Source organism: Notolepis coatsorum, assembly GCF_963971535.1.
Source record: "Notolepis coatsorum genome assembly, chromosome: 3".
Lineage (NCBI taxonomy): Eukaryota > Metazoa > Chordata > Actinopteri > Aulopiformes > Paralepididae > Notolepis > Notolepis coatsorum.
Genome location: NC_140167.1, coordinates 165596436 through 165622131, shown reverse-complemented (window position 1 = coordinate 165622131; position 25696 = coordinate 165596436). Strand labels below are relative to the sequence as shown.

The 25696-nt window shown below is 45.0% G+C and overlaps 1 protein-coding gene across 1 annotated transcript in view; it reads left to right on the top strand.

Annotated features, from left to right (window-relative positions):
• The window catches only part of kcnh7 (potassium voltage-gated channel subfamily H member 7), a gene marked incomplete at both ends in the record, with an annotated part of 441898 nt that overhangs the window by 70004 nt on the left and 346198 nt on the right, over positions 1-25696 (top strand). Inside the window, one exon of the mRNA XM_084311424.1 lies at positions 18331-18489. Coding sequence (XP_084167550.1) covers positions 18331-18489 — 159 coding nt within the window. The remainder of the gene's footprint in view (positions 1-18330; positions 18490-25696) is intronic.

Here is a 25696-nt window from a genome sequence, read left to right as displayed (position 1 = left end):
GGCTAGGGTCCTTTGTTTAGCCACCTAGGCGACAGAAGACCTTGGTCTGAAGACCAATATAGTTTAACTATAGTGGGCCGCGACCATTGACACTGGTGATCCCTGTGTGTTCTGGACGAGTGGATTCTCTCTGTCACCGTGTTAAGGCCCCATCTTTCATATCCAAATGAGAGTATTCCTTCACGAGGGGATATGTGCATGTAATGTGCGATAGCGGCAGATTCATGTGCAAAGTCAGCTATACAGGCCAGTTGGTACTGTGCTGATTCCGCCGGACGTGGTAATGTCACCGTTGTGAAGCGGTTTTGACGTCTTGTTTTCTCTTTTTCTCTTAAAAAGTGAGGAGAGGTTCAGAACGGCGGCCTGTCTGGGTGAGTGTTATGTCATTGTTTACATGTTCATAGCTTACGGTTAGCCGGTCACTGGCCTGGCGCGGGGTAGCTTAGCTTCTCGCGCGCCGCCGGGAGCTCGCTTCTGATCGCGTGCGTCGTTAGATCGGCGTCTCGCGAGCGGAAGCAATAGCACCCGAACGGTTGGAGCAGCCGTTAGCTTGATGCTATTCTGTTGAACGTGCTTTGATTTTAACATGTTTTACACTCTTGACCACGACGTCATCCTTGACAGGGGATGTTCGTCGACCCTGCCCTGAGCCTGGACGGCGATTGCGTCAACAAAGAGGACTGTAGCGACTGGTTGGAGCGGCGACGCTGCCCGGATCGAACAACACAGGACGGCTGTGTTCTACGGTGTCTTGTGACTGCACTTCGCTGATCTGCGTTCCGGGTAGGTACGGGGTTGGCCGGAGGCCCTAAAACCAGTTTTTTACATGGCTCAAGGTGCAATATATTCTTTTCAATCTGTACAGCTCGCGTGGGAAGTCTCTCTGGGGATCCCCGTCTCTTTCCTATGGGAGGGTGGTGGGATGTAAAAATGTGAACATTTTTTACCCCGGCTGTGTAGACTGGGATACATACTGTTGATGCTTCCTTCTTTCTATTCCAGAAGTGTTGGAGTTAGGGAGTGTCACACCCCTCTTGTCGTTCCCCTGGGCGCCTTGGGGATTCAATGACAGGTCTAAATAGCCTGTTCATTGATGGGGGTGTGTCCCGACGCACGTATAGTGCTAGCTCGCTGTAAACAGGCGATTGACTGGCACGCCTTGGTTGCTTGTGGTTGAAACAGCGTTTTTATAAAGCAACTGAGATGGGGGTTTTTCCTCTTCCGGCGACCACATCCCGTGACCTGGGTGGGTTGTCGACGGATTCTCGTTCATGTCTGGGGGATGATGACGGGATGGATCTGAACATATGTAGTGGGGTCTCACGCCCTTGGGGTGGGCCACCAGGCGCGGTTCGTCCGAACGTCTGGGTGGCGCCTTCTTTTCATGTTAAGATCAACACGCATATCTGCCCTTCTCCTGGAGTAGGCATGTCGGCGTGGTTAGGGCACGGGACTGGTTCTGGTCACGCTGGTCCAGATCAGTTGAACCCGTTGTCCGCCGGGGATGCAGATCTGCTGTTCTGGTACCCTGAGGGACTTGGGCTTTTTTCAGGGGGAAAAATGCCAGGTCGGTCTGGGTGTCACAGGGTTAAGCGCTATGGAGACCCTGGTTGGGTATGTTTTTACTCAGCACTGTCGTCATGGCTTACAGCCATGCCATTCTGTACGCGCTCGATCTCGTCGGATCTCGGCCGCTGCACAGGTTGGTCCTGGTTAGTACTTGGTTGGGAGACCGCCGGGGAATACCAGGTACGGTGTGCTTAGGGGCTGGTTCTCCATTATTTTTCGCTCCTCTCTCACGCATGGCGAAGAGGGGCCTGTGGGGGTGGTTTTTTGACCTCCTCTGGTGACCCTGTGCTTCCCGTACTGCCAGGCCCGGTCCGAAGTGATGTTTGCGACCCGTAGGCCTGGGTTAACCCTTTTTGGAAACTGAAACACTTGTACTGCGGTATAGCCGGTGTATACCCGCAGGTGTGTTTTGGAGTTTTTTCTTGAGGGGTTATAGGAACAACCACCGCATTGGGTAACACCGAGGTGGTTGATTCCCTGGTGTGTTGGAGCAGTGTCAACTCCCGGGTTCACCGTTTGAGGGTGCCCCTGCACGTTCATGACGTCTGCCAATCGTGTCAGCCTTCTCTGCCTCGACCCCTCTGGGTGGGGGTTGTTAAATGGAGGCTTGGTCATGCAACACCGCCAGCTTACGCTCCTTCCGCCGGTGCGGCTGTGTTCAGCTGTCCCCTCTGGCGCCTGTCTCGTCCGCAGTCTCCAGGCTAGGGTTAACAGCCTGTTGCCTGGTTTTTCCCCGGTGCGCTGCCTGCTTCCGTTGGTTAACCTTTTTTGTGTGCTTACGGCCATGCTGACTGCCTGTTCTGCAGGGTCAGTGTGCCAGGCGGTGTACTATTGGGGGGACGGGGCCCGCTCGGCTTACGGCCATACCGACCTGAACACGCCCGATCTCGTCCGATCTCGGAAGCTGGGCAGGTTCTGGCCTGGTTGGTTCCGCCTGGGAATACCAGGTGCAGTAACTGAGGGGCCTTTGTCCGAATACGCTGGCGATGTGGGGGGCGGGGCACTACGTGCCCACCTGGTGGGGTCTTGATGCTGGCATCATGGACTTCTCCGGGCCCCCATTCCAGGGAGTCCAGTCCTTTTGGTGGGTCTGGGTCTTCCTTCGCGCTCCGCTGCTACGGCCTTGCCACGGGGTTGGGTTTGCCCTTGGCCCCGTGATTCTGGGGGCAGTAACGAGGTTGTTCCTCCGTTCGTTCCCGGGTGGCATGCGGGTTGTGCGTGTGTGTAGTCGTGGGGTCAAGCCACGGTCTGCTCACCCTGTGCGTTAAGTTGCTTGAGTGCCTCTTCGCACGGTCGGGTCCGTCGCCTTCCCGTGAAGCCTCTAATAGGGGGGATACCCTCCATTAGGGGGGGTCGGGGGGGCTCGGCCCTCCCTGTTCTGATGGTTTTGGGGGGCTGTCAGCGGGGTGTATTTGTCAGCCAAGTGGCTCCGCTTGGCCTCCCTTGTGCAGTAGTGATGCCAAGCTAAGCCACTAACGATACAGAACGATAGGTTATGACTATAACCAAGTTCTGTTAGTTAGGGGCGATGCTTGGCATCAGACGACCGCTGCAGCCCTTGTCCTCACCTTGTGGTGAAAGCTTGGGAAGGAGGAGAGCAGGTGACCACACACCTGCTTATGAAGGTAAGCTGATGAGGGGTGTGGTCAGACTAATACTGGTATTAGAGGTACATTTGTGGTTTATTCAGTACGCGTGCACGTACGCGAGATAGTGCAGTAGTGATGCCAAGCATCGCCCCTAACTAACAGAACTTGGTTATAGTCATAACCTATCGATGTCACTAGATACCAATAACATGCAAAGGGACCTTGTAGAAGTGGAACAATCCTAAATTTACTTAGGTATGTATTTTAGGCAAGTTTTTTGAAAATATGTCTAGGGCTCAGAGGTTAAGACACGGGGGGTCCTTGTATTTCCTGTACTATTCTGTGGTGGGAAAAAAACTAAGCTGTGTTAAGAAGACGAGCCAGAAGCGGTGATTGCAGGGAATCCTGAATGCTCTTAACAACAATCAATACTTAATGCATATCGCTTCATCCAGAGATCCTAAAAGGGCCTGGCAGCAGCCTGAGGAAGACCCAGCACAGGCAGTTAGAGGCCGCAGGGAAGTGGAGCGAAGACGACGGCTTCTCTCCCGCTTCTGAATAAACAGAAGCATCAGAGGGGGGTTTTCTGTTTTCTTCTGAATAAACAGAAGCATCAGAGGGGGGTTTTCTGTTTTCTTCTGAATAAACAGAAGCATCAGAGGGGGGTTTTCTGTTTTCTTCTGAATAAACAGAAGCATCAGAGGGGGGTTTTCTGTTTTCTTCTGAATAAACAGAAGCATCAGAGGGGGGTTTTCTGTTTTCTTCTGAATAAACAGAAGCATCAGAGGGGGGTTTTCAAGTCAAGTCAAGAGTTTTATTTGTCACAGCATACAAGTATACAATGAAATGCGGGTGGTCTTGCCCGCAACGATGTGCAATACAGTAGTACAACATATAATAGAATCCAATAAAACGACATTGTGCAATAAACAGGTAACATAGTGGGGCATCTCGGTATTTGTACATAAGTTATTTACAGAGCATGGAGGACATGCTAGGTCCTTTGGTAGTGCAATACACTGTTACTGTTGCTATACTATTTTTAAAGTGACCTTTCCTTTGTGGCCATAAGTGTGGGCGTGTGCAGCATGAGTGTGTGCTTGCTCATGTTAAAGTGGCTGCTAGTGTGCAAGCGTGTTGTGTGTGTGCTCATGTGTGCTTGTGTGTGGAGAGTTCAGTGTTCTGTGGCACTCAGTGTTCAGTGTTCAAGGCTCTGATGGCCTGGGGGAAGAAGCTGAGCCGAAGCCTCTCTGTCTTAGTAGCTGGGGTTCGCAGGCATCTGCCTGACCTCAGCAGCTGGAACAGGCTGTTGTTGGGGTGGTGAGGGTCTTTCATTATTCTGCAGGCTCTGGATTTGCACCTCTTGTTGTATAGAACCTGCAGGGGAGGTAGTGCAATACCCGTGGTACGCTCGGCTGAGCGCACCACTCTCTGTAGGGCCTTCTTGTCCTGTGCCGTGCTGTTTCCATACCAGGCAGTGATGTTTCCAGTCAAGATGCTCTCTACAGCTCCGGAGTAGAAGGACTGGAGTATCTTCCCAGATACTCTGAACTTCCTTAACTGTCTCAGGTGGTAGAGGCGCTGCTTCGCCTTTTTTACGACTGTGTCTATGTGTGTTGACCATGTCAGATCCTCTGAGATGTGGACCCCCAGGTACTTAAAGCTGCTCACCCTGTCCACGGTAGCCCCGTTTATCCTCAGTGGTGTGTGTGTCTCCTGCTGGCCTCTCCTATAATCCACGATCAGCTCCTTGGTTTTACCAATGTTCAGGAGCAGGCTGTTGTCCTGGCACCAGCGTTCCAGTACCTCAACCTCCTCCCGGTAGGCCTTCTCGTCGTTGTCCGAGATCAGCCCCACCACCACTGTGTCGTCTGCAAACTTCACTATGGAGTTGGAGCTGAACTTGGCCACACAATCGTGTGTGTAGAGTGAGTACAGCAGGGGGCTCAGAACACAGCCCTGGGGGGATTTGATGCTCAGGGTGATGGTGTTGGAGGTCTGACCCCCCACCCTGACCGCCTGGGATCTTTCACTCAGAAAGTCCAGTACCCAGGCGCTCAGAGCGGAGCTCAGACCCAGCTCGATCAGCTTGTCCACCAGTCTGGTGGGGACTATGGTGTTGAACGCTGAGCTGTAGTCAATGAACAACAGTCTCACATAGCCCCCCTTCTGGCGGTCAAGGTGAGAGAGGGTGCTGTGCAGTACCTGGGAGACCGCGTCGTCAGTGGACCTGTTTGTCCTGTATGCAAATTGCATAGGGTCCATATCACTGGGGAGGGAGGCACAAATGTGATCCTTGACCAGCCTCTCGAAACAGCCTTTGACCAGCATTTTCTGTTTTCTTCTGAATAAACAGAAGTATCAGCGGGGGGGTTTCTGTTTTCTTCTGAATAAACAGAAGCATCAGAGGGGGTTTTCTGTTTTCTTCTGGTGGAATTGTTTCACTCAACAACACAGTCTCATCAGAAAGCGTAAATAAAGTACTAATCGACCACAGGAAAAAAGGTACATAACATATAACATAAACATTGTGTTATCGCAATAAGGAATATATTTATATTTCATCCAACTGAGTCAAATAACAATGCTTGTGGCTGTGGGTGAGTGTGATACAAACACAGCAAGACGATGATGATGCTTTGTTTTAACGTTTAAGGTTATGATAGAACATTAGGGTTATGGCTAAGGTTAGCGTCAAGGTTATGGTTATGATTAGTTTAAGGTAACAGTCTGTAATTTTGTGCTATTTGCTGTGGGGCACTTTGTGCTGCGGTCCATGTGTGAAGGCTATTATATAGATAGCGTTATTATTATTTATTATTATTAAATTGTAAACAAATGTATGCATTGAAATGTCTGTAAGTCTCAACAACATTGAAAATTAGGGTGACTTCAATTGTCCTTTTCGAGAATAAATAAAGGTTTGAATTGACTCAGACTTGGAATTGGACACTGGGGACTCGAGACTCGATTCGGACTCGAGATTTAGTGACTCGACTACAACACTGCGTCATACTGTATGTTGTAATCCATGCAGCGAGAGTCAGACACACTTAGTAGTCAGACATTGCTAATACTTGTTGTTTATTTAAACAAAAGTAAAAATCCCCTGATTTAGTAGAATAGTACTATGGTAAAAGTAAGAGTCCTTAACTATTATTATTATACTATTATAACTACTATATAAAAAATCTGCTTAAGTAAAAGTATAAAAAAAAAATAGACTTAAGTATATCTAAAGTAAAAGTACACATTGTATGATGTTCTTGTGTCCAATACTTGGGAGTGTCTCGATGCGCTGACCTCTAAAGGTTAAAACTTATTTTTTCGGTTGACCTACAGTATGCTGGTTCTCATGTCTTTGTTTACAGGCTGGCAGGCGTGAACTTTGAAAATATATACGTTATGTTCATCAACTTCTCACGAGTTTTGAATGTTAATTGTTTCTTTCAAAGTAACTAGCAAGAGAGAGAGATATTATTGTTCTCTGTCCCATTCTCAGTTCATTCTCCTGCAGGAAGTAGCGACACGGTCTCGTAAAGAAACAAACATAAATAAAGTAATAATTGACCACAGGACCACGTTATGTTAAAGCCATAAGTAATATATTTACATTTCGTATCGGCCAAAACAAACATCACGACCGGGAGTCGACCGGGAGTCTAACTAACAATGATTGTGGTCAAGGGTGAGTGCTCTCAACACCCACCTACCCTGATACAAACACAGCTCTCACCACTAGACTAAGACACCCACCCTGATACAAACACAGCTTTCACCACTAGACTAAGAAACCCACCCTGATACAAACACAGCTCTCACCACTAGACTAAGACACCCACCCAACCTGATACAAACACAGCACTACTATGATGATGATGATGCTGATGATGATGATGATGATGATGATGATGATGATGATGATGATGATGATGATGATGATTTGTTTTAATGGTTATGGTTAAGATAGAATGGGTTAGGGTTAGGGTTAGGGTTAGTTTAAGGTAACAGTGTGGTTAGGGTTATGTTTATGGTTAGTTTATGGTAACAGTGTGGTTAAGGTTATGGTTAGTTAACAGTGTGGTTACGGTTAAGGTTATGGTTAGTTTAAGGTAACAGTGTGGTTAGGGTTAAGTTTATGGTTAGTGGTAACAGTGGTTGAGGTTATGGTTAGTTTAAGGTAACAGTGTGGTTAATGTTATGGTTAAGGTTATGGTTAGTTTATGGTAACAGTGGTTAAGGTTAAGGTTAGGGTTTGGACGAGGCTATCAGAAAAGTGTGTCTTGGTGTCTTGAGGTAAAGGCACTTGCCTCCCATGTGAGTGTCCTGGGTTTGTTCCCCAGTAGGGGAACTCAAACGTTTTCTGAAAATTTTGAAAGTTCCTAAAGTACTTTATTTACATATTTTAAGTGAGATCGAGCTGAAAGTAGCTACTGCATGCTTTGATTTAACTCTCGACAATTCACAGAGTAAAGTATGACAGACCCGCATCATACCCCTTACCTCAGAAATGCTGAACCTTGATATTTTTATATTATTTTATATTTCTTATTACGTACTAGCCTATACTTCTTCATTAAATTCCTCCAGTTGTATCAACATGTGAGTTATTCCTTCACACTAACAAGTCAGGATAATTTCTTTGGTAGTTTGGATCCAAAAGAAAATAACAAGCCTGGCACATAGAGGCAGAGCAAGCTGGACCCGTTATATTTAGTCCGACAACAAGCCTACTGCTAATGAATGCTGCTGGCAGGGTGTCTCGGAGCCCTGAGGAGGGTACTGTGAACACTGGTAATGTGTCTCCTCTGTGCAAGCCAGACAGACAGACTGTATGATAGACAGACATACATACAGTCATACAGTCATATATACAGACAGACAGACAGACAGACAGACAGACAGACAGACAGACAGACAGACAGACAGACAGACAGACAGACAGACAGACAGACAGACAGACAGACAGACAGACAGACAGACAGACAGACAGACAGACAGACAGACAGACAGACAGACAGACAGACAGACAGACAGACAGACAGACATATAGACAGACATATAGACAGACATATAGACAGACAGACAGTTACACAGACAGACTGCATGACAGACAGACAGACAGAGCAACAGACAGACCCATCTTACTATATATATATCTATCCACATCTGTCTGTACATACCTGCATATAATCATTATCTACATATCTGTAGAGAGAAGTATTTATTTGTCATGCAGATTCGATACTATATCTGTACATATCCCTTACAGTACCTACTCTTACTAGTTACGATGCTAGCCACTATGCCTTACTACCATAGTGTCACTGTATATATACCTGTATCACTGTACATATTAATACTACAACTCTGTACATACATCTGATTAGCAATATTACTATTATTAGTAGTACTAATTTATATATTCTATACCCACTACCAGTTTAATCACCTGTACATTGTATATTGCTGTTGCACTTTACTGTTACATTTGCATTCTGATTGGATGCCAGACTTATTTTCGTTGTACTGTACTTGTGCTGCATGATGACAATATGTTTATCTAATTGTATCAGGATGTGCATAAGTCATAATGAAAACTAAATAAATTATGGGGCTTCAAAATACACAGATTTTCCATTCAAACTCATTTCCAATCAACATGAGAATATAATGAGTCTGTGGATACAGTTGGCGCCAACATTTTGGAAAATTATATTACCGTCTTCTCCAGAGAGAGACAAAATAGATAGATACCAGTTTCCTCGCTGTGCGGTCAGTAGAAAGCTGTCTGGCTGCATCTTAGCCTAGCTTAGCACAATGCATGGAAGCGGATAGTGCCGGTTAGCCTAGGCATTGTCCAACACCTCTCCCGAAGGCTAACCGGCCATGTCCACTTCCATTCATTGTGCTAAGCTAGGCTAACGTGCAGCCAGATAGCTTTCTACTGAACGCACAGAGAGGAAACTGGTATCTATCTGCTTGTCTCTCTCTGGGGAAGATGGTAAGCTAATTTCCCAAAATGTTAGTGTGTTCCTTTAAGTAAAGTATATTGTCCACAGTATTGGATAAACTTCCCAACTTTCACACATACATCTTATGTTGATAAATTGCTTATATCGATGCAGAAAAGGTCAGAGTAAAGGTCAGGCTGGTAGTGCGGTCGACTGACAGAAGGTTCCCGGTTAGATTCCAGCTCCTCCCGGGCAGCGTGTCGAGTGTCCTTGAGCAAGACACTTAACCCCTAATTGCTCTCGATGAGCATGGTTGGCAACTTGCATGGTTGCCTCCACCGTCGGTGTGTGAGTGAATGTGTGAATGTAATGTGAGGCATAAGTTGTGAAGCAGTTTGGATAAAAGCTGCTATATATAAATGCAATTGGCCATGAATCCACACAGAACCATGAATACGCAGTCTGGAGGCAGCTACACTGTAAAAAAATTATATATTTTTTCACAGGAAATTCACTGTATTATTTTGCAGATTACTTTTGTTTTTCTACTTTAAGTGTAAATGCCATAAAAACACAGTAAATTACTTTTGTTCAAAATATTAACCATTAAATAAATGTTGTAATCTGTAAATTGATTTAAGAAATTATAAATAAAAAATATTTACAGGATTATTCCATTGCTTAATTGTCTTGAATGTTAAATTACATTGAATTATATGTAATAAAATAAAAAATGAAAGAATAATAAATAAATAAAAAATTAAGATTCTGTAAATTAATTGCTTTTCCAATTTATTTTAATTTAGGTATTTTACTGTAATTTGATAGTAAATATTTGGCAACCATTGCTGCCAGACATTTGCAGTTTTTTTAGAGTCTGCATGGACATCAGTCCACAGCTAGAGTCTGCATGGAACTCAGTCCACAGCTAGAGTCTGCACGGACCTCAGTCCACAGCTAGAGTCTGCACGGACCTCATTCCACGTCCACATAGGCTGCCCGTGTACCGGTACATGTTCTGGTACCTACAGCGTTCACATACCAGAGGACTGGTGTCGGGGCTCATCATGGAGCTGGTACACCTGACCCATGAACGGCACAGAACTATCAGACTAACATCTGTCCATGTAGCGGCTCGGGAGGTAGAGCAGTCGTCTGGCAGCATGTGGAAGTGTCCTTGAGCAAGTCTTGAGTGCATAGTAGTATAGACATATTAGCATAGTAGGTAGTACTATGTGCAAGGTAGATTCCTTAGTAGCAGAGTGCATACTAGTAAAAGATAGTACAACAACTTTGAAATTTCTGATATTGATTGAAAAAGTGTTGTTTTTGGTCAACAGTGGGAAATTGTGCGGGTTTCGGCTGTCCTGACAGTGGTGAGAAGTTTGTTCCATTATTGTGGAGCAAGGACCAAGACTAGCCTGCTTCTCTTTGATGACAGGTTATATGCAGCTGTATAAGTAGATGTATAGAAGGATTATTACTGAACTGAAACATTAGTCTCAGAACATTTTGATGCTTGAATTAAGACTAAAGTAGCCCGTCACTAAAAAACAATGCTGATTTATTTCGCACATAATCTCACACACATCCAAAAGCTCATTCACACATTAATTTAGTGTGTTATTGAGAGTAAATCAATTTGAATATTGCCACCAGTGATCGCCATCAGGGGAAGTAAATCATTGTGCGAATTACAGCTCAATGAAAGGAGTTGTAGTATTAATATGTACAGTGATACAGGTATAAAGACACTATGGTACTGTAGTAAGCCATACTGGCCAGCAGCGTAACTAGTGAGAGTAGGTAAGAGATATGTAGGGATGCCCCGATCGATCGGCCACCGATCGTTATCGGCCGATAATCAGTATAAATATGCGATCGGGGAATTCCGATAATTAGTCATATTCGCCGATCGCGGAAACTGATCAAGTGGATATCTCACTCGCTTGTCTCAGACGCACAGGACCTGCAAACTGCTCCTCCTCCCTAGCCCCGCCCGTACCCGTGTAGAGTTTGTAAACACAGAGGAGGCGAGGTCCCTCTGCTGAGTCTAGATAGTGCATTCGACCTGAGCTAACGTTAGCTACCTAGCTATCGTTACTGTTTAAACAAAATTACCCAGTCAACTATTCACTTTTAGTAGGCATTGTCTAACGGTATTTAGCCGGCTAGCTACTGATAGCTCCGGATATCAACAAATGCCCCAGGAAGTCTAGTAGCCCATGTTGATATCTCCGTTATCTTGCGTTAGCTTGCGTTAGCTGACGTTAGTTCACGGTTCAAAACGAAATGTCCGATTGAACTAAATAGTTGTCTTAACGTCATCTAGCCGGCTAGCAGTAACTACAGATAGCTCCTGATATCAATGTCTTATAACATTGATTGAATGCGTATTCGAGCTGAGGGCTTGCTGAATGTGAAATGACCAAAGCATAACGTTACCAAGGCAATAGGGTCCCGCTGCAGCGCCGGAGAATCCTTTTTGGAGCTAGGGCTACTAGAGTACACACAGACAGTGGAGCTGTTTGCAGATAGCGAGCATTTTGACTTGTTGCGTGGTGGCGATGTCTCGCAGATAATACAAGTACAAGTCTAATTATATAATATATATATTTTATTAAAAAAAAAAAAATTATATAAAATAATTTTTAATTTCTTTTTAATCAAAAACGATCGGTATCGGATCGGTATCGGCCGATATGGCTCACGACGATCGGTGATCGGTATCGGTGGCAAAAAACGTGATCGGGGCATCCCTAGAGATATGTACAGATATAGATATAGTATTAAAACCTCTTATCACGCAACAGCCCGCCGGCACTTTGGCGACCCCTAGTGGCTCGGTTGTGCATATTTTGTAATACGATATATATATATATCGAATTGAAAGCTTATTTGTTGCCTGTTGATAGCGACAAGATCCCACAAAATCCGCTCAGCGGTTCTCGAGTTACATGCCGGTATTTGAGGCTTGTGCAAAGTACACGGTATTGTGCAAAATACCACTCCCGACTCTTGGCGCAGTAGCTCCGTCAATCTAGATCCGATCTCGAAAATGATTGTGGATCGTTGTAGCCAATGAGTGTGGCTTACCAATGAAACACCACGTGGGAATGTATGAATCTAAAAAAACTAAAAAAAAACTAATGAGCGAAAACAGGAAGAGAAAAACAGCCCAATGAATTGAAGCTCAGTTTTTCTTTTGTACACAGTTTACCAAAATCACTCCTAATCACTCATTTCTGAATGGATCTTTATGACACTTGGACATGTACTACATAAGGCTTCAGGCTATGGGTCCGTATGGATTTGTAAGCCATACTACCTTCTGGGGAAATACTACCTCTGGACTACTAACTACTACAGAAAAACTTGAGTAACAAGTTTTTCTACAACTCAAGTTCAGACCTATGTTACTCTATTACGTTAGCACTAAAAGTTAATTTTGTGTCTGGAATCAGAAACTTCAGAATGTCATCTTTCAAAAGAGACCAGGCTCATGCATGTGCTATAAGTATAAAGTATGTTGTGTTGGTTTGCAAAAAAGGTATGCAGTCCTCAAAAATGAAAACTAAAAAGGCCACTTTTGGGGGCGCAGGTTAAGAGGTACAGTGATACAGGTATAACGACACTCTGGTAGTAAGTCATACTGGCCAGCAGCGTAACTAGTAAGAGTAGGTAAGGGATACAGTATGTACAGATATAGATATATTATCTACAGATATGTGAAAAGTATTATATGCAGATGTATATGTAGGTATATAGAAGGATTATATGCAGGTATATTCAGACATATATGGATATATGCGTTAATGCATGTGTGTGTGTGTGTGTGTGTGTGTGTGTGTGTGTGTGTGTGTGTGTGTGTGTGTGTGTGTGTGTGTGTGTGTGTGTGTGTGTGTGTGTGTGCGTGCGTGCGTGCGTGCGTGCGTGCGTGCGTGCGTGCGTGCGCGCGTGTGTGTGTGTGCACCCCACCCTCTACACTTCATTCATTACAAAATGCATATAAAACATAATAATCCAAGTAGGAAATCAAATCACACTCTGATACTCGGGAGGGCTGAGAATAATGTCACAGAGGGCCAGATTTGCCCCGTGGGCCCTATGTTGGACAGCCTTGGTGTGACTAGAGATAAAAGGTAACAATGTATCCAATTTTATAGATCATCCTTTTAGGGTGTCTTCCTCTTAACAGCCTGGTAGTATAAACATCAGACACAACAGCCACAGAAGACAAGCATACAAAGAGGGACAATACATTTAAATGAAAAACCTTTCATACAGTAGCAGAGAGGGTTTCATAGCTAGAGAGGGTTTTATAGTAAAGAGGGTTTTATTTCACAGCACCACTGCTATTTGCACTGCACATTTTTTATACAATTGACTGTCACAGTGACCCTTAGGAAAAGCAATCATGATTGGAGTCGGAACGGGAAACTATAAAACACGTAGTTGTTTGTTTGTGGATTATTAGGAGTTCTTAGTCAAAAAATTAAGCAAGATTCAGTTGGGATTGTTTTTGTTTTGGGATGTGTATGAGATTATGAGCAACATAAATCGGCAAGTGCCCCTTTATAAATCGGCAAGTGCCCCTTTTAATCCTCTCTTCCAAAATAAAATTATTAAATAAGATAAGATAAGATATTCCTTTATTGATCCCCTTGGGGAAATTCAGGCATCATAATAAATACAAATAAATCAAATAAAAAAGAGTTCCTCTGGTTTTATCTTCTAAAAAGTAATTTGGCAGGAACACTTCGCCCAAAAAACATTATTTGTATATAAATTACTCACTCTGTGATGCCTTACTGTGAAATACTTGATGAATTGAAGTTAATGATGAATTGAAGTTATTGAAGATTTGGTTTAACAACAAAACTATATCAAAACATCAGTTTACAAACTCAAAACTTTGTTTTTATTTCAACCCATAAGACACTGAGGTTACCCTCATTTACAGCGACAAGCTTCCAAAACAAGACACCGTTTATCAGCAATTTCATACATATAGACACAACAAATAAGAATAAACAATAAAAAATCAGCTAAGACAGTTACAAGTCGACACAGAGATCATACTTTTAAAATGCAGCAAGAGAAGGAAGAACCTTCAGCTTCAGAGTCAGTCGGAGGACATTCCAAGTGTTGGAAGAAAGGAGAAAAGCAGTTTTTCCTAGTTCAGAGCAAACTGGAGGAACTCTGAGAACCAACCTTTTGGTTTGAACATTGGTAGAATAGGTTCCAAGATTGTCCAAGTTAGCAAGGTTTTAGTGAAAATGCACATGTTTATGAAGTGCCGAGCATACGACTGCTTAAACGAGACTTGAAGTATAATATACTGCACAAGTTGTGAGAGAGTTGGTAAACTGATGTTTTGATATAGTTTTGAAAAGAATGCACCACTCTGAACAGATTTGACGAGGATAAAAGTATAACAACAAAGTATATTTCACACACGACAAAGAAATCCCTGTCATCAGCTGTTCTCCTGGAGCGTGAGGTTAGGTTACGTCTCATGAATAACTCCTGTGAAAGGTAGTTCAAAGCGTTGCCGTCGAGCTCAATTATCTCCCGAGCAGCGGTATGCTGATGCTAGTAGAAATCATTCCTCACTCCAGAGGTAGTTATTGTGAAATATTACCTCCGCACAGGGACTCGGCTGAAATTGTAAAACGTTTTCCCCAGCAATAGGATTTCTCTCATGGTTTATGAGGGTTCCGTCGGTGGCCAGATGGTTGGCCTGGAGGCACCGGAGCTCGGCCCCGGTAATCCGGTTTGGCCGGTCCACTCGAGATCTCCTGGACCCCGGGACGGACGTTGTGATTCTTTATTATCGTCCACTGCTCTGCAAGCAGCTCAGTTCTATAGCGAGACCTCAGTGAGTAGAGTATAACAGAACAGAGTAGAATAGAATAGAACAGAATAGAGTAGAGTAGAGTAGAACATAGTAGAGTAGAACAGAGTAAATAGAATAGAGTAGAGTAGAACAGAACAGAGAGTAGAACAGAACAGAGAGTAGAACAGATTATACAACGGCATGCAAATTTCTCGATTCTGATTGGCTGAAACAGTCATTTTACACGTGTTTATTCTTCACAATTCCACGCTGCTGGCCCAGGACCCGCCCACAACCGAATCACATCACATCACTCCGTCAAGATGCCAGACAATAATTTAACAAATGGATATGTTGATAACGACTAAACGACTAAATATCAAGCGATTCTGTCACAGCGAATGTCTTAGTCCTTTAAACAATGTTGGATGATGTAATTGATGGGTCTTGAATCATTGTGTAACAAAAGAAAAATCGCGATTGATTGATTGATTAATTTGCAATTTTATTTTCAATTTCTTTTTCCTTCTCTCTGACTGCAGCCCTCACTCTCACTCTGTCCGACGCTTGCTCAGTCTCCACCCACCCCAAGCACACACACACGCACGCACGCACGCACGCACGCACGCACGCACGCACGCACGCACGCACGCACGCACGCACGCACGCACGCACGCACGCACGCACGCACGCACGCACACACACACACACACACACACACACACACACACACACACACACACACACACACACACACACACACACACACACACACACACACACACACACACACACACACACACACACACACACACACACTTCTGTCTGCAACGCGGGGGATAGTCAGACTGAGAGAGAGCTGGGTGCTGCGCTGTTCTAAGTGAGCATGGCCTATTGAGTTGATTGATTGATTGATTGATTGATTGCTAATTTTATTACTGTACGCTTGGTTTCCAACTGGTTAAGTTTAGGCCCTCTACAGTAGGTTTAAAAAAATAAATAAAAAAATAGGGCGAAGAGAACTTTTTTTTCCTATAGGGCAAAGAAAACGTTTTAATTTGTTTTACCTACTTTCTATAGAAGCATCTAAGAATGAAGTTCTATAGAAAGTAGGTCTGCATCCCCTTAACAATTGTGTGTATTGAGCCGTACTGTATTGTACCCATTCTGCATCTGGTAATAAAATGTTCAATCAATCATTCCAATAATACACAGTTGGATGTGTTAGTTGGTTGGATGCACTTCAAGCTGCTTCCACATGAGGCAACTTCTCTCAATCATTCCAATAATACACAGTTGGATGTGTTAGTTGGTTGGATGCACTTCAAGCTGCTTCCACATGGAGGCAACTTGTCTTTTTTGTAGTTGTGGGAACTACTTTTTCTGGCGGATGGTTTTTTCAATAAATCTTCGATTAATGTGTGTTTATTGTATAGCAATAAGGTTGGATGAATATGGCAGTTGTATAAAAGCATTACACCACTTGCAGTCGTGATTTGTGAACAATAAACCATGCCTAGGGGGGTCTAACGACCACCCCTAGGCATGGTTTATTGTTCACAAACCACTCCTGCGCGTGATGTAATGCTTAAATAGAGTAGAGTAGAGTAGAGTAGAGTAGAGTAGAGTAGAGTAGAGTAGAGTAGAACAGAGTAAAATAGAACCGAGTAGAGTGGAACAGAACAGAGTAGAACAGAATAGAGTAGAGTAGAACAGAGTAAAATAGAATAGAATAGAGTAGAACAGAACAGAGTAGAATAGAGTCGAATAGAATAGAGTAGAATAGAGTAAAATAGAATAGAGTAGGACAGAACAGAAGTGATTGGGTGGGTGGGTGGGTGGGTGGGTGGGTGGTTGAGTGAGTGAGTGAGTGAGTGAGTGAGTGAGTGAGTGAGTGAGTGAGTGAGTGAGTGAGTGAGTGAGTGAGTGAGTGAGTGAGTGAGTGAGTGAGTGAGTGAGTGAGTGAGTGAGTGAGAGAGATCCATATTTGGATTTAACTCAATGTGTACAACTTAGTAGATTGACCTTTTAACCTTGAGTAGAGTGGAATAGAGTAGAGTAGAATAGAGTAGAACAGAGTAAAATAGAACATAGTAGAGTAGAATAGAGAATAACAGAATAGAGTAGAACAGAGTAGAGTAGAATAAAGTAGAGTAGAACAGAGTAGAGTAGAATAAAGTAGAGTAGAATAGAGTAGAACAGAGTAGAGTAGAACAGAGTCAAATAGAACAGAGTAGAGTAGAACAGAGTAGAGTAGAAGAGAATAATGGTAAAGTCCTCAGCAGTGCTGGCAAATAAGCACATAAACAGAAATAGAGAATAATAAAACATAATAATAATAAAGGATTGCAATCTGAAGGATAATATACACAGTATAGTACATCTAAAGGCTGACCCTCTCTTTCAAAGTGTATTTGTTGAAAAGAAATTACTTATTTCCAAGACAATTATGGGGCCATCTCTGGTAAACACACGATTTAAAGAGTCTCTTCTGCATGAATCTACGAGGGGAAACTGTGGTGGAAAATCAAACTATACAACTAACAGAAATGTACTTCTGAATAATAGAGATACTGGTTTAAATAATAATGATAATATCATTATTATTTAAACCAGTATCTCTATTATTCAGAATAGAGATATTATAGTCTTCATGTTTATGTAGGCCTGATGACATGTTTAGTACCGCACTGGGGGCGACAGTGACTCAGGAGGTAGAGCATGTCTGGTAATCCAGGGGTTCGCGGTTCGATTCCCACTCCTCCCGGGCAGCGTGTCAAAGTGTCCTTGAGCAAGACACTTAACCCCTAATTGCTCCCGATGAGCAGGTTGGCACCTTGCATTGTTGCCTCCGCCATCGGTGTGTGAATGTGTGAGTGAACAGGTGAATGTGAGGAAAATAATTGTAAAGCGCTTTGGATAAAAGTGCTATATAAATGCACCATTTATGTTTAGCTGTAGACGTGAATGTTTAGAAGCCCACGCATTAATATGATTAATATGAGTCAGGATGATCTGACAAGAGAGCTTAGTGTGACTTAAGTAGAATTACTACGGTACTGTATGTATACATCAGTGAGGTGATGATGCAGAAGTCTTTTAAACAACAGTAGAGAGGCTGCTAGTTTCTGTTGACACAGATCAATATGTAGAAAACATGTAATGAACTCCGGTATTTTTGTATGTAATCAATCAAAGTATTCCTGAAAAGGTTATTATCTGAAGGTTTATTTCCCTCTACAAAACTCAATAGTTTTACATATTTGTCAATTAAATCAACTGATAGATTAGTCAACAAAATCGAATAATTTATTAAGTCAACGGCAGCCCTTTAAGTGCGTAATTTTCTTTTAACATAGCTTGTTTGTTTCTCTTTCAGGTTCTGACTTCCAGTGCAACATCCACATCATCCCAGTGAAGAACGAGGAGGGCATAGTGATGATGTTCATCCTCAACTTCGACTACGTCCTGGATGAAGGAAGCGGCGACGACTCCACAGAGAAACTGAACCACACGTCCCCCATCAAGTCTGACCAGAGTGAGTACTCCGACTTTTGTTCTGATACTGTGTGTCTAAACACAGACCTAACTCCTAGTAGGATGTAGGAGCCCCTAGTAGGAGGTAGGAGCCCCTGGTAGGAGGTAGGAGCCCCTAGTGGGAGTTAGGAGCCCCTGGTGGGAGGTAGGAACCCCTAGTGGGAGGTAGGAGCCCCTGGTAAGAGGTAGGAGCGCCTGGTAGGAGGTAGGAGCCCCTGGTAGGAGGTAAGAGTCCCTGGTAGGAGGTAGCAGCCCCTAGTGGGAGGTAGGAGCCCCTAGTAGGAGGTAGGAGCCCCTAGTAGGAGGTAAGAGTCCCTGGTAGGAGGTAGGAGCCCCTAGTGGGAGGTAGGAGTCCCTAGTAGGAGGTAGGAGCCCCTGGTAGGAGGTAGGAGCCCCTAGTGGGAGGTAGGAGTCCCTAGTAGGAGGTAGGAGCCCCTGGTAGGAGGTAAGAGTCCCTGGTAGGAGGTAGGAGCCCCTAGTGCGAGGTAGGAGTCCCTAGTAGGAGGTAGGAGCCCCTAGTGGGAGTTAGGAGCCCCTGGTAGGAGGTAGGAGCCCCTGGTAGGAGGTAGGAGCCCCTAGTGGGAGGTAGGAGCCCCTAGTGGGAGGTAGGAGCCCCTAGTAGGAGGTAGGAGCCCCTGGTGGGAGGTAGGAGCGCCTGGTAGGAGGTAGGAGCCCCTGAGGTAGGAGCCCCTAGTAGGAGGTAGGAGCCCCTGGTAGGAGGTAGGAACCCCTAGTAAGAGGTAGGAGCCCCTGGTAGGAGGTAAGAGTCCCTGGTAGGAGGTAAAAGCCCCTGGTGGGAGGTAGGAGTCCCTAGTAGGAGGTAGGAGCCCCTAGTAGGAGGTAGGAGCCCCTGGTAGGAGGTAGGAGCCCCTGGTAGGAGGTAGGATCCCCTGGTAGAAGGTAGGAGCCCCTGGTAGGAGGTAGGAGCCATTGGTAGGAGGTAGGAGCCCCTAGTGGGAGGTAGAAGCCCCTAGTGGGAGGTAGGAGCCCCTAGTAGGAGGTAGGAGCCCCTGGTGGGAGGTAGGAGTGCCTGGTAGGAGGTAGGAGCCCCTGAGGTAGGAGCCCCTAGTAGGAGGTAGGAGCCCCTAGTGGGAGGGAGCCCCTGGTAGGAGGTAGGAGCCCCTAGTGGGAGATAGGAGCCCCTAGTAGGAGATAGGAGCCCCTAGGGGGAGATAGGAGCCCCTAGTAGGAGATAGGAGCCCCTAGGGGGAGGTAGGAGCCCCTAGTGGGAGTTAGGAGCCCCTGGTGGGAAGTAGGAGCCCCTGGTGGGAGATAGGAGCCCCTAGTCGGAGGTAGGAGCCCCTAGTGGGAGGTAGGAGCCCCTGGTAGGAGGTAGGAGCCCCTAGTGGGAGGTAGGAGCCCCTGGTAGGAGGTAGGAGCCCCTGGTAGAAGGTAGGAGCCCCTAGTGGGAGGTAGGAGCCCCTGATAGGAGGTAGGAGCCCCTAGTGGGAGGTAGGAGCCCCTGATAGGAGGTAGGAGCCCCTAGTGGGAGGTAGGAGCCCCTCGTAGGAGGTAGGAGTCCCTAGTAGGAGGCAGGAGCCCCTAGTAGGAGGTAGGAGCCCCTGGTAGGAGGTAGGAGCCCCTGGTAGGAGGTAAGAGCCCCTGGTGGGAGGTAGGAGTCCCTAGTAAGAGGTAAGAGCCCCTAGTAGGAGGTAGGAGCCCCTGGTAGGAGGTAGGATCCCCTGGTAGGAGGTAGGAGCCCCTGGTAGGAGGTAGGAGCCCCTAGTGGGAGGTAGAAGCCCCTAGTGGGAGGTAGGAGCCCCTGGTGGGAGGTAGGAGTGCCTGGTAGGAGGTAGGAGCCCCTGAGGTAGGAGCCCCTAGTAGGAGGTAGGAGCCCCTAGTGGGAGGGAGCCCCTGGTAGGAGGTAGGAGCCCCTAGTGGGAGATAGGAGCCCCTAGTAGGAGATAGGAGCCCCTAGGGGGAGATAGGAGCCCCTAGTAGGAGATAGGAGCCCCTAGGGGGAGGTAGGAGCCCCTGGTGGGAAGTAGGAGCCCCTGGTGGGAGATAGGAGCCTCTAGTCGGAGGTAGAGGCCCCTAGTGGGAGGTAGGAGCCCCTGGTAGGAGGTAGGAGCCCCTAGTGGGAGGTAGGAGCCCCTGGTAGGAGGTAGGAGCCCCTGGTAGAAGGTAGGAGCCCCTAGTGGGAGGTAGGAGCCCCTAGTGGGAGGTAGGAGCCCCTGGTAGGAGGTAAGAGCCCCTGGTGGGAGGTAGGAGTCCCTAGTAAGAGGTAGGAGCCCCTAGTAGGAGGTAGGAGCCCCTGGTAGGAGGTAGGAGCCCCTAGTGGGAGGTAGGAGCCCCTGGTAGGAGGTAGGAGCCCCTGGTAGAAGGTAGGAGCCCCTAGTGGGAGGTAGGAGCCCCTGATAGGAGGTAGGAGCCCCTAGTGGGAGGTAGGAGCCCCTAGTGGGAGGTAGGAGCCCCTTGTAGGAGGTAGGAGGCCCTAGTGGGAGGTAGGAGCCCATGGTAGAAGGTAGGAGCCCCTGGTAGGAGGTAAGAGTCCCTAGTGGGAGGTAGGAGCCCCTAGTGGGAGGTATAATTATAATTGGTTAGACTAGAAGTCTTTATTTGTCATGCAGTTTAACACACACACGTGAGATGGGCGACCCACAGGAACACACACACACATGCACTGAGTCGCCGATGAAATGTCTCTCTGCACTTTTCCCATCCCGTTGTCCTTCCCCCCATGGGCAGCCGGGAGCAGATAGGGCGTCAACGTGAGCCGCGCCCCGGGGACCAATCCAAGTGCTCCTGTCCGTCTTCGTCAAGGACGCCACAGCGTTAGCGATCTGTTGTTGTGCATGTTTTTCCATTGGGTTTATCTTATCGGGGGGGAAACCCTTGCGAGCACGGGGAGAACATGCAAACTCCACACAGAAAGGCCTGGGAGATACCCCACCTGAGTACCTGGCATCATGGAAACCTGGTCCCCAAGCGGGAATCGAACCCTGGACCTTCTTGCTGTGAGGCGACAGTGTTAACCACTACACCACCGTGCCGCTGGTAGGAGGTAGGAGCCCCTAGTGGGAGGTAGGAGCCACTAGTGGGAGGTAGGAGCCCCTAGTGGGAGGTAGGAGCCCCTGGTAGGAGGTAGGAGCCCCAGTGGGAGGTAGGAGCCCCTGGTAGAAGGTAGGAGCCCCTAGTGGGAGGTAAGAGTCCCTGATAGGAGGTAGGAGCCCCTGGTAGGAGGTAGGAGGTAGGAGCCCCTGATAGAAGGTAGGAGCCCCTGGTAGGAGGTAGGAGCCCCTGGTAGAAGGTAGGAGCCCCCCCTGGTAGAAGTAGTATTTTGCTTTGGAGAGGTGAAACGCCTGCTGCGAACCTGCCATGGAGTGAAGTATGGACTTGTTTACCCTGCAGTTCTGAGGCTAACTCTACCGGACAACTCAACACACCGATTCGAAGACCCAGCTTTGGCAGCCGACTTCATCCAAAACTATCTGAAAACGGCGACTGTGCCTAGATAACCAAAAGATTGCATAGCTGGTTGTATTAGCAGGCTAGCCGACAAGCTATCTACTAGGCTAACTGGCTGTGTTGCAGACTAGCCGACAGGCTACCTAGTATGGACTATCGATGACACTCAGAAGCTGTTAATCTTCCACTTGTCCTGGTGGGTGAGTAGGCTACATAAACACGACATTCAATGCAGACACGAACACTCTATAAACCTATCTTCTGTGCCATTCACAATAAGCATATAACCTTCTAATTGTTTACCATCAGTAGCCTACTTAGCCGACAGGCTAACCAACAATGCTGGCTAGCTGCGTTAGCTCTATGGCTGATGCAGTTAGCCTAGCAGGAACAACACTAGCGAGCTGTTATTTTGTCGCAGTAAACATAACATCACTTAGGTCTTTCTAAGTTTTATTTTCCAACATTGTATGACATCAAATAAATACTCTGGCAGTTAACTAGTTGATCTCTTTTGTCAACAACTGATTGTTAAATAAGTTATATAAAAAAAAAAAAAAAAATGAATCATGTGAAATGTATGTTTTTTTTGTTTTGTTTTATATATATATACATTTTTACACTTACTTTGAAGGCTAAACGTCCTAATCTGTCCTTCCGGACCGGAAATCTTATTGTTGTTGCTTGCCTACCCTAAACTGGTAGTAATGAGCCACGAGAGAAGCTGGAGTTTAAATTGAGGTTATATTGTCTTTTTGGCTGAATGCTCCAGAAAATCTAATTTGACTAAATTTCAACTACTCACTCCATTCAATCAGTACCATTGCAAACCGTATAGCTCTCCAATGTCCTGCATTATTACAGTGACAGTGTATACTATTACTCGACCCTGTTGGAAGACTGACAACTTGAAATTAAATTTGTTATTTGGAGATAAGACACACCGGGGCACTAAGAGCTCTCTAATGTCCATATCAAGCTACTGTTGGTCCATATTACCATATGGACGTGTATAGATGGACATGGACTGGGTGCGTGGTTGAGCTTCTGCCCTTGAAGCTTATATACACTTGCCTGATAAGTGTTTATCATCAGTAGCCTACTATCTCGTTCGGATATAAACCACCTACAAGGACAATGTTTGGTTGGTTGCAAATTGTTTAGCACAGCCTTCAACAACGGATTGTTAAATAAATAAAAAAAAAAACTGAATCATGTGAAATGTATGTGTTTTTTATTTTTATTTTTTTATATACATTCTCACACATTTATTTTGAAGGCTAAACGTCCTAATCTGTTTTTCCGGACCGGAAATCTTGTTGTTGCTTGGCTACTCTAAACTGGTAGTAATGAGCCACGAGAGAAGCTGGAGTTTAAATTGAGGTTGTATTGTCTTTTTGGCTGAATGCTCCAGGAAATCTAATTTGACTTAATTTCAACTATTCACTCCATTCAATCAGTACCATTGCAAACCGTATAGCTCTTTTTTTTTGGCTGAATACTCCAGAAAATCTAATCTGACTTAATGTCAACTATTCACTCCATTCAATCAGTGCCATTGCAAACCGTATAGTTCTCCAATGTCCTGCATTATTACAGTGACAGTCCATATTCGATCCTGTTGGAAGACTGATAACTTGAAATCAAATTTGTTATTTGGAGATAAGAAACACCGGGCCTACTATCTCGTGCGGATATAAACCACCTACAAGGACAATGTTTGGTTGGTTGCACTTTTTTAGCACAGTCTTCTAATATTGGACTGTATCCTACAACTGATTCCCTACTGTAATGAGATACTCAATACAGACCGGTACATGATACAACCTACCCTCTGTTTTATCCACAGTAAGAATTAGGACTGGGCGAGTCTTGTTAAAATGTGAATCACGATTATTTTCTCTAAGAATTGAGATCACGATTTTCTCATACGATTCTTATTTTCTCAATAAAATAATTGATTGCACTTCTTCAGACAACACAATATATATGAAAGTGCTTGACTTAAAACTGAGATTGCATAGACCTATGAATCGAGATTGCGGTTATTATTTTTTTTATTTAATTTTTTCAGATTAATTGCCCAGCCCTAGTAAGAATACAGCTCTCTAAAAAGTTTATCATTAGTAGTTTATTATTCTCTGTGGACATAAGCCACTTGCATTGTAGTGCCAATGTTTAGTTGTCCACACCTGATTTATGTTTGATGTTCATGTTTGATTTATCTTGTACCAATGGTCACACATCTCAAGTAGCATAGAGTAAAGGTTGTTACCACGTTTTTCTCTAGGCTAATTTGGTATTTAGGGTTTTGCTTGCATCTCACAGATGCTTCGGCAAGGGAAGGGGTGTTTTCTGTGTTCTTTGTGTGTTTTGTACTGTATTATTTGTTCTTGTTTTGTATGTTTATGTTTTCTGTACTGTATTATGTGTTCTTGGTTCTAGTTTTTGTGTTTTCTGTACTGTATTACTCGTTTTTGTTCTTTGATTTTACACATTCAAGGTCAACCAAAATCTCTGGTCTACATGGTACCCTGTTCTTTACACATCTTCTCTTTCCCAAGACATGACCCAGCCAGGTGTAGCCAGCTCGATAGGAGGAAATGGTCTTAATCTTATTACTTGGAATTGCAGAAGCATTAATAACCCAGTTAAACGTAGTACGGTTCACCACCTTCACCAATTAAAGGCTCACATTATTTTTCTGCAGGAGACTCATCTTAAAACCTCACAACATTCCAGTCTTAGAAGCAGATGGGTGGGTCAAGTGTTTCACTCCTCATTTCAGAGTAAGGCCAGGGGGGTGGCTATTCTAATTCACAGATCAGTACCTTTTATATGTTCCAATGTGATTGCAGACCGCAATGGCAGATATGTAATTGTCAGCGGTAGGTTATTTAACACAAATGTACTCCTTGTCAATATCTATGCTCCTAACTGGGACAATGGGGATTTTTTTAAATCTGTTTTTTCCACTCTCCCTGATATGTCTTCCCACATGTTGATAGTAGGAGGTGACTTTAATTGCTGGCTGGACCCACATTTGGACCGTTCCTCCACTAAACCTACCACTTTGACAACCTCAGCTAGGGTAGTCCGGACCTTTATGTCTGATTATGCGGTTTCTGACCCTTGGAGATTATCTAACCCATCTGGTAAAGTATACTCCTTCTTCTCACCAGTCCACCACACCTTTACACGTATAGACTACTTCCTTGTAGACGACAGACTTCTTCATTCCGTATCTTCATGCTTGTATAATCCAATAATTATCTCTGATCATGCCCCTGTTACCCTAGTAGTAGTCTTTCAGGCTGACACCAATCTACGACCACCCTGGCGCCTGAACACCCACCTGCTCAGTAAAGATGACTTTGTAAATGTTGTGTCAAACCAAATAGATTTTTTCTTAAGTACAAATAGAACCCCAAACATCTCTGCATCGACTCTCTGGGAAACTTTGAAAGCCTATCTCAGAGGCGAAATAATTTCATATGCTGCATATGAGAGGAAACAGAAAAATACCAGACTATCTGTATTGAAGCGCAGTATCGCTCAATTAGACAATATATATGCTGTATCACCATCTCCAGATGCTTATAAGGAGCGTCTAGCTTTGCAAGCAGAACATGATATACTACTGACAGATCAGGTTACTGAACTGCTTATCAAATCTAGAAGCACTTATTACGAACAAGGAGATAAAGCCAATAAATTACTAGCTCACAAGCTGCGACAGGTCTCATCTTCACACCAGATTCCTAAAGTCCACACATCGTCTGGGATATCCTTAGACCCCA